The following is a 20,296-nucleotide window of genomic DNA, read 5'->3' as shown; positions in this document are numbered from 1 at the left end:
GCCTTTCTCAACTGTGAGACGTGAAAAATCGGGTGTATAGTCGCCGATGGGGGTAATTTCAGTCGATATGCTACTGCCCCAATCTTTTCCATCACTTCGTAAGGACCAAAGTACCTTGGAGCCAGCTTTTCATTTCTCCTGTTGGCTACTGTCTTCTACCTGTATGGACGGAGCTTCAAGAACACCTTCTCCCCTACCTCAAACTGGATATCTTTTCTATGCCCATCTGCTTGTTTCTTCATGATTTGTTGCGCCCTCAGCAAATGCCTCTTTAACTCCTCTAGCACTCGGTCCCTCTCCTCCAAGTACTCCTCTATTGACGACACAGGAGTACTACTGCTCCCAAAGTGTATCAAGTGTGGGGGATCCCGTCCGTACAACACCTTGAATGGGGTCATCTGTGAAGCCGAGTGAAATGACGTGTTGTACCAGTACTCAGCCCAGGATAGCCACTTTACCCATAGCTTTGGTGTCTCTGAAACAAAGCATCTTAGGTACGTCTCCAAGCTCCTGTTGACTACTTCCGTCAGGCATCCGTTTGTGGGTGGTAAGCTGTGCTTCTCTTGAGAACTGTTCCCTGCAATCTGAATAACTCCCTCCAGAAATGGCTAAGGAACACCATGTCCCTATCGGATACGATCGCCTCTGACACTCCGTGTAGTCTGATCACTTCTTTGATGAAGGCTGATGCTACTGTTACTGTGGTGTAGGAGTGTCGGAGGGGAATGAAATGGGCATACTTGTTCAACCTGTCTACCACCACTAAGATCACCGTGAACCCATCTGAGCGAGGTAGCCCATCTATGAAATCCATAGATATCTCCTCCCATACTCTACCCGGCAAAGCTAGCGGCTATAGTAATCCTCCTGGTGACATCGCTAGGTAGTTACTTCTTTGGCATACCTCACAACTGGCTATCATCTCCTCTACATCTTTATGCATCCCTTTCCAGTACAGCTCCCCACCTAGCCTCCTGTAAGTCTTCTGTACGTCTGAATGGCCCCCCACTGCACTCCCATGAAACTCCTGGAGTAGGTTTGCGATGTGGATCGACGTCCGGGGCATCACAAATCTCCCTTGATACAGCAGTTTGTCTCCTTCTAGTAAGTACCCCGGGTGGCTACCTGGTTCCTTCAGTAACTCAGTCCTGATCTTTTCCAAACTCTCATCACTAGCGCTTTCTTCTCTGATGGCCTCCCAATCAAGCATCAAAGGAACGGATAGAGCAATTGTCTGTAGTTCCTCCATACATCTGGACAAGGCATCTGCCGCCTTGTTCTCCACTCCTGGCCTGTACTGAATCTCAAAATCATACCCTAGTAACTTGGACAACCACCTCTGATGCTCTTCCGTCACCATCCGCTATTCCAGAAGAAATTTCAGGCTCCACTGATCTGTCCTGACAATGAAGTGTCTTCCAAGTAGGTAGGGCCGCCATTTTTGGATGGCCAACACGATGGCCATCAATTCCCTCTCATATACTGATTTCATCCTTGCTCGAGCAGTCAATACCTGGCTGAAATAAGCGATGGGCCTCCGATTTTGCATAAGTACTGCACCCAATCCGTATCCGGATGCATCTGTCTCCACAATGAATTTCTGAGTAAAATCTGCAAGGAGAGGACCGGTACTATAGTCATTGCCTTCTTCAAGCTCTAGAATGCTGATGTGGCTGCTTCTCCCCACAAGAACCCATCATTCTTCAACAGCTCCGTAAGTGGCCATGCTATGGTGCTATACCGCTGAACAAATCTTCTGTAATAACATGTCAATCCCAGAAATCCCCTCAGTGCCTTCAGATTTTTGGGTAGTGGCCACTTTAGCATCGCCTCAATTTTGGATTGATAAGTTGCCACCCCTTCCTTTGATACCACATGGCCCAAGTACTCTACACTGGCTTGTGCAAAGCAGCATTTCTTTAAATTTGCCCTCAACTGATGCTCCCGCAAAACCTCTAACACCTTTTTTAAATGTTCCCAATGTTCGACCTCTGACCTGCTGTATATCAGGATGTCGTCAAAAAATACTAACACAAACCGTCTGAGATATGGTTTGAAAATCTTATTCATCAGGGCCTAGAAAGTAGCGGGGGCATTGGTGAGACCAAAAGGCATCACCAAGAACTCATAATGGCCTTCATGAGTTCTAAAAGCCGTCTTGGGACATCTTCCTTCTTCATTCAAATTTGGTGGTAGCCCGATTTCAAATCTATCTTGTTGAAGATCACAGTCCCGCTTAATTCATCCAACAGCTCGTCGATAACTGGTATAGGAAACTTGTCAGGTACCGTCTCCTTGTTGAGTGCTCTGTAATCTACACAAAATCGCAAGCTATCGTCCTTCTTTTTCACCAACAAAACGGGACTAGAGAAAGGGCTGATGCTGGGTCTGATGATCTCTGCCTCCAGCATCTCTCTAATCAACCGTTCAATTTCATCTTTTTGGAACTGAGGGTAGCGATAAGAACGTACACTGATGGGTGAAACCCCGTCCCTTAACACAATAGCATTCTCTCGCTCATTCTGCGAAGGTAATCCCTGACGCGGCTGAAACAACTCCTGGAACTGTTGAATCAGCGGTTGAACAGAGAGGGGTATATCTCCTCCCTCCACTCTTGCTCCCTCCAAACTGTGCAATTCCACCAAATAGCCTCCTCCCTCCAGCTGAATAGTCCAGATTAGGGATTTGAGAGAAACCCCAACCTTGGTCAACCCAGCGTCACCCTGAATCATCCTCCTTCTCCCCCCTATCACCAATTCCATCTTCAGTGTACCCCAATTGATCTTAGTCTCCCCCAATGTACGCAGCCACTCATCCACAGGATGACGTCAGTACTCCTCAAGTCCAAGGGAAGGAAGTCCTCCTTCACCTGAATCCCCTGAATCTTCAGCACCACCCCTCTACAAACTCCTCTACCCATTTTCACCTTTCCCGTGCCCATCATCACCCCATAGCCTCCTGTATCCACTAGCTCCATCCCAAGCGACTCCACGATCTGGGTGGAAATGAAATTATGGGTTGCCCCACTTCGATGGCCAGCATTATGTGCCATAAAACATTACAAGTCTCACCACCATCTTATAAAATTTTCCTTAAATTTTAGGGATAATTTTATATCACACAACAGGCACGATGCATTCCTCCACTTCAACCATCCAACTTGAATTATACTAATAATATTCATAGCTATTTCACCAATGTTTTGAGCAACATACCCAAGATATCTAAAATGTGTAATCTTTTTTAATGACTTGATCACACAATATCACAATCCCACCACTAGATCTATTACTGCTAAAATTGCACTCCATAAATTCGGTTTTAGTTCTCCTTAAACGAAAACCTATAGAGTTTTAGGTTAATCTTCATAATTCAAGTCTTCCTTCAACTCTCACGAGTCTAATAAAAAAAGAAGAATATCATCAACAAAAAACATACACAAGGGTACATCCTCTTGCAAATGTCTAATAAGAACATCCATGACTAAAGCAAAAAGATGTAAGATTAAAGTTGATCCAAGTAGTAATCCAACTAAAATAGGAAAGTACGTAGTCGAACACAAGTAACAACTATTGAATATGTATCTTTAATGATTTGAATATAAGCACTATTAACTCTTTTTATACCTAGAACTCTCCATAGCACTTCTCTTATGATTTTATCATGTCTTCTCTAAATCAATAATATCATATCAAGATCTTATTTACTCTCCCTATACTTCTCCATCAAACTGCTCAACAAATGTAAAGCTTCATAGTAGACCGACCTAGCATGAATCCAAACAGATTTTGAGAAACCTTAGTATCACATCATAACCTATACTCAATTACTCTCTTCTATAATTTTAATTTATGACACATTAATTTAATTCATCCATAATTCACACACTCTTGCAAATCACGTTTCTTAAAAGTAAGTATCAACACATTCCTTCTCCACTATATGTTTAAGAGTTCTGATCATTGATGCTAGGTGGTTCCTCAGCATGTTCTCTAAATTGCAAGCACGTTGCATTAAAAACCATTTCATCATACATCCTTATATTAAATTCCTCCACTATTTTGGAACTATTGAAGGGTCACAATTTAAGCGAAAATGTGGTTCATACTCTCCATGTGAAGTTTAGAATAATTAACCTTGTAGTATTTCTCTATGATATAAATCTAACGTAACCTTATCAATTGTAAGGTATGTTTAATTTGTAACCTTTGAGCAAAGAAAACTAAACATCTCTATTGGAGAATTTTTGTGGTCCTCAAATGGAATGCATACTTTATGATTGAGTACGGCATAAGAATAATGATATATTACCCCGAATGGTGAAAATATCATTTCCTTATAGACTCAATGATAAAATTTACAATTTTAACAGAGATTCTCTTATTCAATGTTTGGTTGAATGGGGTTTATTTTATTCTGGGATACATATGTCCCATAGGGGCAAGCCCCTATGGTTAATTACATTTCAAGCTTTGATGCTTGAGAAAACTTTTGATTAAACTAGTGGTTTTCCTTTTCTTTTGAAAGTCATTTTAGACATTTCCTGAATTTGATTTTTTTTTTTTTTAGAATACATGAAAGTCTTACTTAAAGGTTTTGGCATTTAGGAGATTCAAGGAAAAAGGGATCATCTTAGAATCAGATTTTTGGAATGAGAGCCAAAGAAGGTGAAATATGAGCACTTGATTTTGAGAAATCTCAGCGGTGCTCGGACTATCCTATGTTAGGCTTTATATTTTTAAACTCTAATTTTGTTTAAGTTGATCATTTTAATTAGAAGGACGGAGCTTATATTCCAACAACACGTGTTGGAGGAATTGCCCAAAAGGTGAGGACTTATATGGTGATTGGAATCAATCATTTGCCTCGTATTCTAAAACTAAGGTGAGGACTAACGATAGATAGTGCCTCGAACCTAAGTCTGACGAAATGCAAAAGGGACTTATAAGCTACACCTCACATGAGGCATAGCTAGCATGACCTTTGGATTTATTGTCCTGGCTGAAAAGGACTACCAGCTAGACCCTCATAATCGCTTTTAAAACCACGTATTCCAGTCTCAATCCATATGAAGAGTGGGAAGGTTGTTTTTGTTTAAGAAGTAGGGCTTACAACTTGGCTTTAAGGCCAAGATGCCTAGTTATGCAAGGTATGCAGAATGCAGACTTTTTATTATCTAGTACTTTAAGTGATGGCTTTTCTACATGAGACACATTTGGGCTATGCATGCTCAACTTAAGTTTTTGAAAACTTGGCTCCTTGAAAAGGAGCCATGCAAGTTTCTTTTGTTAGAAAATCATGGAGCCTAAATAGATTTTAAGTTGTTTATATTTTAAATGGTAGAAATCTTATTTTATCCTAAGAGCCTACCGCTTCAAAGTCCAGGGCACTCCCAAACAAAACAATTGAAGAAACCTAGGAAAAACATGATGTTCTATTGCGTACCTAGTAAACAAACAATAAGTGCATGTAAATCAACTAAAATAAAAGTGTAAGTAACGTCCAAATTATTACAAACAATTTTGGCAGCTGAGTTGCCTGTCATTATATAACCCAATTAATATATTACATACTCTACTTGTGGGGGTATTCAAGCTTTAACTTTCAAATGGATCTTTAGGCTTTACCTCAAAAGGGGGTACATCTTTCCTCTATCCACCTTTCCTTCTAGTCCAAACCCTAGAAGTTTTACATCCTAGATCAAATCAAATACATGATAGAAAATGTAAAAGACTCAAATATGCAAAACATAGTCAGAAGGAAGTTTATATAATATATCATATCAAAAAAATTTTGTTCAGCATTTCAAGTGCCAAACACCTTCTACCCTATTGGTCATGCCTCTTGGGGGGTTTCAAACAGCGCATGCAAGCAAACAGTATTAGAATAATCATGATTTATTTTATCCCCTCTTGGACACGGACACCTACAAGAAGAATATGTATATTTCTACATTAATCACTTAAGGGCAAGTGCCCACAACGCAGACAATCTAAAAGGGTATTCACACCAAATCATCAATCACATGCACACAAAAAGAAAAATCATAATTCTAGCAGGCCTAAGGAGTTGTGCACCTAAAAGTATAAGACTTATGTGGTATGTCACACTAAGGATGTTTCACTTAGAGTTTGGATCTAAGGAAAGGGTGCCCAACATATAGCTTTTGACCCAATTGTCAAAAGATTCTTCTTAGCTTTGGAGTTAGAAAGGGGATGTAGGAATCCAATATTTAGCTTTTGGGCTTAATATTGGAGAAATCCTTTAGCTTTTGGAGCTAAAGGAGGAAATCTCCTATAACTTTGGAGTTGGAGGAGAGAGAACCTATAGCTCTTGGGCTAGAAGGGGACATCTTCTAAGGCTATTGGAACCTGTAGAAGTGAGGGAAGATTAGAAGCTTTGAGGCTACAAATCCAAAAGATGTCTCCTTTAATTTTGTATTCAATGAGTGGAGTTTCATTCGCTTAATTTGGATTAGGCAAACAAAGGTGAGTCATTAATTGATTTTAGCTCAATAAGTGATGAGGATTTGCAACTTTAAGGCTACAAATCAAGAAAAATTATCATAGAACTTTTATGTTCAATGATGCGAATTTAGTTTGCTAGATTTAGATTAAGCAAACATAAGAGAATGATGTGTAGGTTTGGGCTAAACATCAAGGATTCTTTAGACTTCTTGGGTATCCAAAAGAGAGGAATTCACCCAGTTAAGGTGAGGAGAATGAAAGAAAGCTAGGAGTTTGACTCATCTGCTTTATATGGAATTATTTTTTGAATTTGACTCAACAAATAAATGATTTGGATCGAACTACTTGCTGATTTTATTCAACAAATAGGTGATTTTTCATAGGTTTAATTCACTCAACTTGGGTTGAATGAATAAGTGTTTGATTCAACTTTTGAATTGTAGAAAGGAGGGAATTTCTCTACAAATTTGGTTTGTAGAGAAGAAAAGGGGAAATTTGAATGTTGCAAAGTGGAAGATTTTCTCTGAACATTTGGTGTTCAAAGAAGAGGACATTCACCCATCTAATTCGAATTAGTGGGATGAGAGGAATTCATACAATTTTTCAGTTGTAGAATGCGAAAAAAGATACAACTTTGGGTTGCAATCTTCTATGTCCAGAAGAGAACGAGTTATAGAGAGGAGCGAGAGAGGGCTTTCATTCCATTCGACTTAACCTATTTTGTGCGTCCCAAATAGAGTGAGAGAGGGAGATGGTAAGGCCTCCCATGTAGCTTCCTTCTTGCATCTCGCTGTGTGGTTGCGCTCCAAAGCCTTAGGTTCCTTAGAAACCTTTGCCATTTAACTTTCAAACCTAAAACAAAGCCCCTATTCACTGTCCTCTCCGTAAAACAACGGAGGTCTGGTGATTTTCGTATGTTTACTCTCTTGTGAGAGCCAAAGAGACAAGTCAGTACGCGTAGGGTGGCCAGATTTGTGTCCGACAACCCCCAAATGCATGATTTTGCATTCATGTTACATATTAGTCATCAACTATAACTAGGTCATAGGTTAGGTAATTTTATTTGATCCAAAATCAAATATTGAGGTGTAGGTTCTCTACAAACTTTGCAAGCTTTATTTCTTTTCCTAAAGTCATATATCATGAAAAAATTGGCATGAAATGCTGGAACTCGCGTTAGTAAAGAACTTGTGGATGTTTCTAAAAGTTTTGCTTGGATATGTGAAATGGGTTCAACGTTGTTTGAAATGATATATAGCTAATTTGTTGTAAGATTTTACATAAATCCCCAAATATTTATTTCGTAAATCCTAGAACAAACAAAACCTACCGCTTTGTGTATATTGCAAAGCTTATAAAGATATCAACAAGGGACCAATTGCTCTTTTGTGTAAAATTGTAGAAAATCCCTCCATTCACTTAGCCTAAATTAAGTGATGCGTATCTCTTTCTTTGAAAAGCTTCTCTTTCACCCAACCCAAGTTAGGGAAATAAGCACATCTTTCCTTGAACACCTAAAAGTTCAATGAGATCTTTCATAGTTTGCAACTCCTAAGTTGCATTGCCACTCTTTCATCCCTCCAAATGAACCTCCCCCTCTTTGAACATCAAATGTTCAAGGAGTTTCCTCCATTTAGGAACCTCTAAGTTGTTTTATATTCATTATCTCCTGCAATCCAAGATTGGAGGAGAACACTACAATTTTTTTCATCCTCCTAAACCCAAATTAGGAGGGTGTACATCTTCTCTTTGAACCCAAATGTTCAAAGAACGTTCATTAACTTGCAATATCAGTATTGCATCTTCATATTCTTTTCTACAAGCCAAAACTGTAGAAAATCCTCTCATTCTTCTAACACAAATTAGATGAATGAACATCCCTTTCTTTGAACACCAAATGTTTAAAGAAACTTCTCTAGTTTGCAACCCCTAAGTTACATTCTCTCTGCTCGGCATATGTTGATTTTTCTTTCTTTTTCTTGAGTATACATATTGTTGTTCTTTAATGCTACTCTTTGCAGCGATTGATTAGGACTTATGGGTGGAGGTAATAGGTCTTATGGTGGAGTTTGAGACATAGGAGATATAATTTGGGAAACACTCATGGTTTTAAAAGCTAAGAAGAATCCTCAAGCATCTAGCCCAAAAGCTATATGTTGGACAACCCCCTTCTTAGACCAAAACTCAAAGTAGCATTTCATTTAACATAACAAATAATTGATCTCTCCTTATGACCTTTAAAATATAACCTTAGATGTCCTTTAGGAGCTTCTAATAGGTGAACTTATAGCCCTATTACATGAACTTCACAAAGTCCTAAGTATAGCCCTTAGGCATGTTCACCTTACACTATTAGATGAATATTCATCTCTTATCCAAACATTAAGAGAACTCTAAAATCCTTTAAAAAATCACCTAGGCTTCTTTGATATAATGATCAATCATTCTACCCCAAAGGTGAAATGTTTGTATCATTATGTCTTAGGACCTCATAAGTAGCAGTCTTGCTTAAAAACAAACAGTGGTTGTTTTATGGGTTCTTCATAACCTTCATAAATATGAATCATTTAAAAGCTAAATAAATAAAATTTTAAGTTATAAACAACTTAAATTGAAATCACCGTTAGATTAAGATTAAACATCTTCATTTCAAAATAAAATCAAATACCTTTCATAGTGTGACATGTCACACAAATCTCAAACACTTAGGTGCGCAGCTTCTTAGGTATGCTATGATTAAGATTTTTCTTTTTCTGTGCATATGTTTGATGTTTTGATGTGATGCTATTTAGATTGTCTGCATTGTGGGCACTTGCCCTTAAGTGGATAGAGTCTATATATATATATATATAAATCAAATTCTGAAAGTGATATTTCTATTATATAAACTATTTTATAATCCTTTGTTTTATAGGTTTGAGTCTTTTCTTTTTAAATATATTTGATTAAACTTAGATTGTGGAACTTGTAGGATTCAGCCAGAGGAGAGGTGAATCAAGAGAATGTACCTATTACAAGTGAAGCCCAAGACCAACCTAGAAGTCAAAGTTTGAAGACCCCCATAAGTAGAGTCTACAATCAATTCATCTAAATTGTATAATGACAGATAACTCAGCTGTCAAATTTGATTGAAATAACTGGAACATTATTTACATTTTTCTTTGGTTGATTTATATATATAAGCATGTGTTGATTGTTTACCTGATTGCGTAATAAAAAATGCATATTCTCCTTAGATTTTTTTCTCTTATTTTGTTTGGGAATGGCATGAACATGTTGATGTAGTACGCTCTTAGGATAAAATAAATTTTATACTCATTAAAATGTTAAGTAACATAAAATCAACCTTAGGCTCAATATTTTTTCTAAATATAAGAAAACTTGCATGGCTCCCTTTAAGAAGCCCAGTGTTCTAAAAATTTAAATTAATTATGCATAGCCCAGAAAGTCACATATAGAATGCCATCATTGAAGAACTAGATAACAAAAATTATATTTTTTAGTGAGTTAGTATTGTGCATACTCTTCATAGTCGGCATCTTGGTCTCAAAGCTAAGCTATAAGTTATATCCTCTAAATAAAAAATAACATTTTCTACTCTTCATATGTATTAAGAATAGTCTTCATGATTTTAAAAGCGATTAGATGACTTTAGTTGATAGCTCATTCCAGGAAGAGCAATAAATACAGAGATCGGGTTGGCTATGTCTCATGTGAGGTGTAGTTTGTAAGTCTATTGCACTCTATTAGACTTAGGTTCGAGGAACTAAACATCAATAAACCTCACTTTAGTTCTAGGATTTAAGACATATGTTGATTTCAATGACTTCATAAGTCCTCACCATCTAGGTATTTTCTCCAACATGTGTTATTGTACTATAAGCCCCAAAATTCTAAATTAAAACGATCAACTTAAACAAAATTGGACTCTAAAATGTAAAGACCAATATAATATAGTTTTAATTACCTACGAGTTTTCTCTCAGAATCAAGTACTCTTGGTCTTCCTCCCTTTAGCTCTTATTCCAAGAACTCCAATAAAAGTTAATCCCTCTCTTCCTTTTAAATTCTTGAAAATTAAAAAAAAATAAATCTTTAAACAAGAATTTCATGGATTTAAAAAGGAAAATAATTAGCCAATTTTTTTATGATTTCAAAAGAAAGAAAACTATTAGTTTAATCAAAAAAATTTTCAAGTACCAAACATTTGAGATATAATTAATCATAGGAGCTTGCCCTTATGGGGCATCCATACCCCAGAATTAAACCTCATTCAACAAAATATTGAATGGGGGAAAATCTCTATTAAAATTTTAAAATTATAAATTTTGTTATTGAGTCAATAGGAAAATGGTATTTTTTACCTTCAAGGCAATATATCATTTTCTATGTCGTGCTCGATCACAAAACATGCAGTCCATTAAAGATGGAAAAATTTCTCCAGCACTAACAGATACAATATATTTGCACGCATAAATTGAAAAAAAATCGAAAAGAAAATTAAAAAATAAAGTATCTTAATTGATATTATTTAAATGATAGTAACTCTTGTGATAATTGTATTATATAATAAATGAGAAAGGTAAAATTTGATATGACATGACTATTTTTTATGAAACATTCTAAAACTCTTATAGGTCATAATTGAATATAATGAATCACCAACTAATTATGATGATTTATTTTAACAAGCATACATATTGATTTCTTAATTTTTATTATATTACTGTAATTTAGAAACACGATTAGTCATGGAGTGGTGATAACGCATCATTGTAAATAGTCATGCCAGGATAAGATCTTAAGAATTGAAAGAATGGACGACGAGAAACTAGGTCCTCACGACATGGAGCATCAAGTAATAGATGTTTAACATTCTTGTATGTTGAAAGAACTATATTAAATTTGTCGTAATTTTATAATAAAATGAATTTTGATGATTTAGTGATTCTTTTGATATCTAGAGAATTATTATTATTATAAAAATATTAAAAAAAATTAATATTTGTTGATATAAATAGATTTAATTTAAAAAACTGTCTAACCATTTGCTCTCACAATGTAATTTCAAGCTCCCGGGCCAAGAAGTGACATGATGAGGGTAGGCTGTAATATTGGTTGCAAGGGCTAGCTTAGGCCATGAGAAAAGGTTATGACATCGATTAAGAATAAGGACGCATATATATCAAGTGGGGCAATGCATGCACACACCAAAGAGTGCATTTGAACGAAGAGAGATACGCAAGTAAGCATGGCAATGATAGTAGCAAAGAGTGAGTTAGCAGCAACCTCCGAGCATGAGAGCACTATAACATGCGAGCTCGAGACATTGGGTCAGCTTTGACACACGCAAGCATTGCCGCAAGTGGCAATGTCAAGGAAACAAAACAAGATATCAATTGAACGCAGCTTAGAGCATGGGGAAAATTAAGTGGTCAATCATCATAAAAGTAAAGTCAAAGAAGAGAGCCAAATGGAGATGATGACAGTTAAGGCTTAGCCTAACCATGTTGAAAGGAATGATTGATTTATCTTATTCATTTAATATAGGTTTAAATTTATCAGCATACAGAATAAATATGATAAGGAAAAACACAAAAAGGAGAATAATCACTGTTAAAATGAATACATATTTCATCAAAGAAGATTCTCTCATAATATAATTCTTTCCTAATATTATTTTACTAAGTTGCAACATATGCCAACTGTGAGAAAAATAATAGTGTTTGAAATTGAAAGAAATTCCAACGGTCATTGAAAATTGCTTGATTCAATTTTAAATAGTATCAAAGTAAAAGCAGCATGAAAATTAAAAATAAATAAATAATTGATAAGTAAATATCACCTCCAATAAGAACCTCATTCCTCCATCAACAAAACAATATGGAGAATTGGTTAGTAAGAACAATTTTTTACCCTTATCCTTAAGCATCGTCAGAAACTTAGGAAGTTGATTCTGAAAATGAATACAAGAAATTCCAATCATGAGTTTAAAACCAAATCTGTCAGTTGTATCACAGAAACTATAACAACAACCTCAAACAGCTTGGCATCCATCCCTGGAGCACAATCTTGTTCGTATGAATAGCAATGAGGGAAGGGTAATGCTTACATTTTTCATAAAATACTTCTTGGGATCAGAAAGAATAGTTTCATGAAGAATGCCACTCCTATGCACATACTGAATTGCATGTGTAACATCCTCATATACGTAGGAAGCATCATACTCCAACTGAGCATCTCTGAAATGCTGGACAACATCTGCAATAAGGCACACCTGAAAAGAAAGGAAATCTGGAATCATAAATGAGCTGCTTCCATGTTCCATATAATCCCCAAGAAAAAATTAGAAAATGATAGCATCAGAAAATTGGTAATATAAAGAGCAACCAATCTAATATCGATATAATACATATCAATCCATGCTTTTGATATGTGAAAATGCAAAGACTTGAACAAATGTGGAGAGTTTCTTCTTGGTTTTTTGAGTTCTACAAACAACAATAGACTTCCTCTTTAAACAGAGAGCAAGACTACCAACATAGAAAGGAAAACCAAATAGTATTATGATTATGAAAACCAAAGAAGGCAACTGCAACTACCATGCAGGATTGACAAAGCCCCATCTTCCAACTCCTTTCTGCAACAGCCTAACATCCCCTAGAAGAATGTGTAAGACCTCCTCTGTAAGATCAATGTCTCTTCTTCTCAAAAGCTCCTGTTGACTGATATAAAAAAAGTAGGGCAAAATAATAATTAATATATATATATATATATATATATAGACACACACACATAAATAAGAAATATAAAACTGAAGGGAGGCATCTCTTCACGATATCTCATCTAATGCCTCCTCTGATCCGGCCCCACCCCAAGCAGTTGATCGCCAAATGACACATCACTTCGCTAATGTAACTCCCTTTCAACAAATCAACTTAATAATACATTAGAAACAGAACAAAAGAACTTACACTCTCAACTTCTCGAAATTCCTAATCTATACCACCGAGCTTGTCGTCTTCGTCTCTGTCCGTGCCGCCCAATCCACAACCCCAAGCCCAACCCTCATTTTGCGTACGGGACCGAACATTTGTTCGACTGAACCCCAGCAGAACCCAGAGCAGACACTTATATTCATTTCGAACACCAAGATCCATCGTCCGTTCCTCCACTTGCGTACGAGACCGAACTCCCCCTCCAGCCCACGCACGACAGATCCTCATGCCTCTCGTGAATGCCCAAACTCGTTCGCACGTTCTGGGCGATCCGCCACTTATCTGCTCGAACAAGCCTCCAGTATGGTCAGGCTTCCTTCTCGCACACATACGTGCGTCTGAATCAAAACCCAATACCTCAAGCCCCTCCTACGTGCGGGATCTCACCATCCAAAGCTTGCTACAATATAATACTCAAAATGCTCAAAACAAAGGTAAGCATAACTTCTTCTAAACGTTAACTTAATTTCATTAAATTCTAATTTTAATTTTGAACATTTCAACATATAGAAGTACATTTAAATATTAATTTAATTATATAACTATTAAATTCATAATTGTTTAATATACTTCAATAGCAGCTAATTTAAAACTAAGTTACCTAACTCTTAATAACTATTAACAATTAATAAACAGTCATTTTATTATTTTCTTCCTATTACTCTAACTTCCCTCTTATATAGGCTTGCAAGGGTTGGATAGTATAGAGGTGTACTCAGCGGCTGAGATTTTCCTTGGGAATATTAGTGGAACTTAGTGTTATTATTATAACAAGTGGTGGCCTAAAGCACTCAACTACAGTCATTCCTTCATTTATTTTCCCTCCCCTTTTACAGCATTCCCCTGGCAATCGAAACAACTGCTTGTTGCCTTGTGAAATCAGCGACAAGAGGAGGCGGAGGCAAGGGAATTGGCGCTGAGGCTGCTGCATCTAATTTATAAGCGTAGGTAGTTCTTAACTCAGGTAATTAAAACATATGAGAGCTGTTGAATTGCTGAATTTTAGAATTTGGCGAGTAATAGCTGAAATCAGTGCAGTTTCTTTAATTTGTTGTTTGCTAAAATTACAACCTAAGGGTGCTGTAAAGAGGTTGTTGTTTGTTGAATTACAACTTAGGGCTGTTGTGTGGATGTTGTTGTTACAGAATTTTTGTTATCCTCGAATGGATTGCATACTTTATGATTGAGTACGGCATAAGAATGATGATATATTACCCCAAAGGGTAAAAATATAATTTCCTTATGGATTCAATGATTAAATTTACAATTTTAAACAGAGATTCCCCCAATCAATGTTTGGATGAATAGGGTTTATTTATTTCTGGGGTACAGACGTCCCATAGGGGCAAACCTTTATGGTTAATTACATCTTAAGCTTTGATGCTTGAGAAAACTTTTGATTGAACTAGTGGTTTTCATTTTTTTTTAAGTTATTTAAACATTGGCTAAAGTTTGATTTTTAGAATCCATGAAAGTCTTATTTAAATGTTTTGGCCTTTAGGAGTTTCAAGGAAAAAGGGATCAACTTAGAATCAGATTTTGAAATGAGAACCAAAAGAGGAGAAATAGGAGCACTTGATTCTGAGAAATCTCAGAGGTGCTCGAACTATCCTATGTTGGGCTTTACTTTTTTTAACTCTAATTTTTGTTGAAGTTGACATTTTTATTAGAAGTTTGGGGCTTACATTCCAACAACATATGTTGGAGGAACTATACGGAAGGTGAGGACTTGTATGGTAATTTAAATCAACCATTGTCTCATATCTTAGAACTAACGTGAGGACTACCGAGAGGTAGTGCCTCGAACCTAAGTCTAACGGAATGCAAAATGGACTTATAAACTACACCTCACATGAGACATAGCCAGCCCTTCCCCTGAATTTATTGTCCTGCCTTGAGAGGACTAACAGCTAGACCCACCTAAACGATTTTAAAATCATATTTTACGGTCTCAATGCATATGAAGCGTAGAGGGTTGTTTTATTTAGAAAGAATGGCTTCTAGCTTGGCTTTGAGGCCAAGATGCCTCGTTATGTAGGGCATACATATGCTGACTCATAAAGAAAGTAGACTTTTGTTATCTAATTCTTAAGAAAGGGCTTTTCTATATGAGATACATTTTTGGCTATGCATGCTCAATTTAGATTTTGGAAAACTTGGCTCCTTGAAAGGGAGCCATGCAATTTTCTTTTATTAGGAAATCATGGAGTCTAATTTCATTTTTTTTATTTACATTTTAATGGATAGAAAACTTATTTTATCTTAAGAGCCTACCGCATCAAAGTCTAAGCCACACCCAAGAAAACATGTAAAGAAACCAAGGAAAAAGCATTCATTTCTATTGCACAATCAGGTAAACGATCAAAACATGCTTGAATGCAAAAATCAAACAAACTGAATATAAATCATAGAGTCCAAGTTATTACAACCAAATTTGACAGCTGAGTTGCCTGCCATTATACAATCCATTCAAATTTTAATACAAACTCTTGCTTGTGGAGATTTCAAAATTTATCTTCCAAGTAAACCTCAGGCCACACCTTCCACAAGTACATCCATTTGGTTCATCTCCTTTTGATCCAGACCCCCCCAAGTCTAACACAATTCCTACTTCTATCAAATACATTTAGAAAATGTAAAAGACTCAAGCCTGCAAAATAGAGTTAGAAAGCAGTTCATATCATATATCACATGCAAAATTTGTCAAGCATTTGAAGTGCTAAGCACCTGGTTTTATCATATTAGCCACATCACTTGGGGGGTTTTAAGCGACACCTATCATGCAAGCATTTATATTATTTATGAGCGCCGCCCTTTAGACATGGCTACCTGCACAAAAATCATATATATCTCTACACTAACCACTTAAGGCCAAGTGTCACAACGCAAACAATCCAATAGGCAATTACACCAAATCATCAACCACACGCGTACAAAAAGAAAATTCCTACTCGTAGCATGCCTAGGGGGCTGTGCACCTAAGTGCGTGAGACTTGTGTGGCATGTCACACTAAAGGTGTTTCACCTAGAGTTTGGATCTGAGGAAAGAGTATGTACAACATATAACTTGGGGCCACATGTTGGAGGACTCTCCCTTGCTTTTGGAGCTAAGAGGAGCATGTAGGAATTAAACATTTAGCTTTTGGGCTAAATATTGGAGAACTTCCTCTAGCTTTTAGAGCTAAAGAGAGAGAAAATCTCCTACAACTTTGGAGTTGGATGAGAGAGAACATATAGCTTTTGGGCTAGAATAGGACATCTTCTAAGGCCTTTGGAACCTATAGAAGTGAGGGAAGATTAGTAGCTTTGAGGCTACAAATCAAAGAAATATCTCCATGAATTTTTGTATGCAAGGAGTTATGTTTCATTTGCTTAATTTGGATTAAGCAAATAAATGTGAGTCACTTATTGATTTTGGCTCAATAGGTGAGGATTTGTAACTTTAAGGCTACAAATCAAGAGGAATTATCATAGAACTTTTATGTTCAATGATGAGTATTTAGTTTGCTAAATTTAGATTAAGCAAACATAAGAGAATGATGTGTAGGTTTGGGCTACACATCAAAGATTCTTTGGACTTTCGGGTATCCAAAGAGAGGAACTCATTCACTTAGTTTGGGTTAGGAGAATGAAAGAAAGCTAGGAGTTTGACTCCTTTGTTTGATGTGGAATTATTTGTTAAATTTGGTTTAACAAATAAATGATTTGTATCTAACTACTTGTTGATTTTATTCAACAAATAGGTGATTTTCATAAGTTTAATTCACTCAACATGGGTTGAATGAATGAGAGTTTCATACAACTTTTATGTTGTAGAAAGAGGAGAATTTCTCTACAATTTTCAATTTGCGGAGAAAGAAAAGGGAAATGCAACTTGGAAGTTGCAAAATGAAAATATTTCTTTGAATATTTTGATGTTCAAAGAAGGAGATATTCGCCCGTTTAACTTGGGTTAGTGGGACGAGAAAATTTTCTATAACTTTTTTAGTTGTAGAAGGAGAAAAGAAGATGCAACTTTGGGTTGCAAACTTCCATGAACGCTCTTTGAACATTTGGTGCTCAAAGATAGGGGGTACACTCTTATAATTTAGATTTAGGAGAATGATGGAATTTCATACAACTTTTGAGTTATAGAAAGGAGATAATTTCTCTACAATTTTGGTTTGTAGAGAAGAAATGGGGAAATACAACTTAAAAGTTGTGAAGTTATGAATGTTTCTTTAAGTATTAGATATTCAAAGGAAGGAAGTGATCTACCTAACTTGTGTTGGGTAAATAGGGGAAAGTTATATGCAGGGTTGGACTACACGCCACCATGAATTCTCTTTGAACTTTTAGATGCCCAAAGAGAGAAATCCACTCTTCCAAATTGAGTTGAAAGGATGAAAAGGGGATATTTTCTACAATCTTTGATTTGTAGAAGGATGAACTTCTCTACAATTTTGATTTGTAGAAGATGATGAAGGAAATGCAACATAGAGGCTGCAAATCAATGAAAGTTCCTTGAAAATTTGTTGTTCAAAGAGGGAAATGCATTCTCCTAATTTGGGATTTAGGAAAACGATGGGATTTTCCACTGTAGGAGAATTTTTGTATCCTCAAACAGGTTGCATACTTTATGATCGAGTACGGCATAATAATGATGATATATTACCCCAAAGGATAAAAATATTATTTTCTCATGGACTCAATAATAAAATTTACAATTTAACAGAGATTTCATCATTCGATATTTGGTGGAATAGAGTTTATTTTATTTCCGGGGTGCAGACGTCCCACAGGGGAAAGCCCCTATGGTTAATTACATCCCAAGCTTTGGCATTAAAAGACTTTTGATTAAAATAGTGGCTTTCTTTCTTATAAGTCATTTTAGACATTGGCTAAAGTTTGATTTTTGTTTTAGAATCCGTGAAAGTCTTGCTTAAAGGTTTTGACCTTTAGGAATTTCAAGGGAGGTGAAAAGATTAACTAAGAATTAGATTCGAAATGAGAGACAAGGGAGGTGAAGTATGAGCAATTGATTCTGAGAAATCTCAGAGGTACTCGGACTATCCTATATTGGGCTTTACATTTTAGAAATCTAATTTTTGTTTAAGTTGATATTTTTATTAGAAGTTTGGGGCTTACATTCCAACAACGCATGTTGAAGGAATTGCCCAAAAGGTGAGGGCTTATAAGATGATTTGAAATCAACCAATGCCTCGAATCTTAAAACTAAGGAGAGGACTTGAGGGATAGTACCTCGAACCTAAGTCTAATGGAATGCAAAAGAACTTATAAGCTACACCTCACGTGAGGCACAACCTGTCCAACTTCTTGATTTACTATCCCGCCTAAAAGGGACTACCAACTAGACCCACCTAATCGATTTTAAAATCATGTCTTTTGGTCTCAATGCAAATGTAGAGTGGATGTATGTTTTTATTTAGGAAGTAGGGCTTATAACTTGGCTTTGAGACCAAGATGCCTAATTATGATGGGTATGCAGAATGCAGACTCACAAATGCAGACTTTTGGTAATCTAATCCTTACGTGAGAGTTTTTTTATATGAGACACTTTTGGGGGTTATGCATGTTTATTTTTTATTTTGAAAACTGGACTCCTTGAAAGGGGTCATGCAAATTTTCTTTTATTAGGAAATCATGGAGCCTAATTTTAATTTTTAAATTAGTTACATGTTAAGAGATGAAAAATTTATTTTTATCCTAAGAGCCTACCGCACCAAAATCCAGGCCACACTCAAACAAAGCAATTGAAGAAACCTAGGAAAAAGACGTGCTTTTCTAATGCGCACCCAGTAAACAATCAACATATGCTTGTATATAAGTCAAAACAAAAGTATAAGTAGTGTCCCAATTATTACAAAAAACTTTGACAGCTGAGTTGTCTGTCATTATACAACCCAGTTAAATTTACAAACTCTATTTGTGGGGGTCTTCAAGCTTTTCAAAAGGAATCTTTGGGCTTCACCTCCAAAAGGTACATCCTTCCTTGATCCTCTTTTCCTTCTAGTCCAAACCCCACAAATTTTGCATCTTAAATCTAATCAAATACATGATAAAAAAACACTCAAGCCTGCAAAAATAGAGTCAGAAGCATTTTATATAATAATCACATTACATTCCAATATTGGCCTAGCACTTAGAGTGCTAAGCACTAGCTTCTACCCTATTGGCCATGTCTCTAAGGGGTTTAAGCAGCGCCTGCAAGCAAACATCATTAGCATAATCATGACTTATTTATTTAGCCCCTTCTTGGACATGGCCACCTGCACAAAAAGCATGTATATATTTTTATACTAACCACTTAAGGACAAGTGCCCTCAACGTAGACAATTCAAAAGTCATTCACACTAAATCATCAATCACATGCGCACATAAAGAAAAAAATTCTAATCCTAGTATGCCTAAGGGGTTGTGCACCTAAGTGTGTGAGGTTTGTGTGGTATATCACACTAAGGGTTCTCTTAGAATTTGGATCTAAGGAAGAAGTGTCCAACACATAGCTTTTGGGCTATATGCTGAAGAATTCTTCTTAGCTTTGGGGCTAAAGAAGGGAGAGAAAGAGAGTCTAATACATACCTTTTAGGCTAAGTGTTGGAAGGGTTCTCCTTAGCTTTTGGAGCAAAGAAGAGAAAGTGGGAATCCAACATTTAGCTTTTGGGCTAAATGTTGGGGAATTCTCTCTAGCTTTGGAGCTAAAGAGAGAAAAAATCTCCTACAATTTGAAAATTAGAGAAGAGTTGAGAGAATATGCAACTTATGGGTTGCAAATTCATGAAAATCTTTGAACACTTTGATGTTCAAAGAGAGGGTTGCACCCTCTCAACTT

At 36.4% G+C, this 20,296-nt stretch overlaps 1 protein-coding gene across 1 annotated transcript in view; it reads right to left on the bottom strand.

The window, feature by feature from the left end:
• Nucleotides 1–20,296, bottom strand: part of LOC110100215 (5'-nucleotidase domain-containing protein DDB_G0275467) — a 61,944-nt gene that overhangs the window by 29,745 nt on the left and 11,903 nt on the right. Inside the window, exons 3-4 of the mRNA XM_020827634.2 lie at nucleotides 12,579–12,743; nucleotides 12,312–12,422 (exon numbers count right to left, since the gene is read on the bottom strand). Coding sequence (XP_020683293.2) covers nucleotides 12,312–12,422; nucleotides 12,579–12,743 — 276 coding nt within the window. The remainder of the gene's footprint in view (nucleotides 1–12,311; nucleotides 12,423–12,578; nucleotides 12,744–20,296) is intronic.

Source organism: Dendrobium catenatum, unplaced genomic scaffold (assembly GCF_001605985.2).
Source record: "Dendrobium catenatum unplaced genomic scaffold, ASM160598v2 original_scaffold_53126, whole genome shotgun sequence".
Taxonomy (NCBI): domain Eukaryota; kingdom Viridiplantae; phylum Streptophyta; class Magnoliopsida; order Asparagales; family Orchidaceae; genus Dendrobium; species Dendrobium catenatum.
Note: the sequence above shows the minus strand (reverse complement) of the source record. Positions and strands in the feature narration are given on the sequence as shown.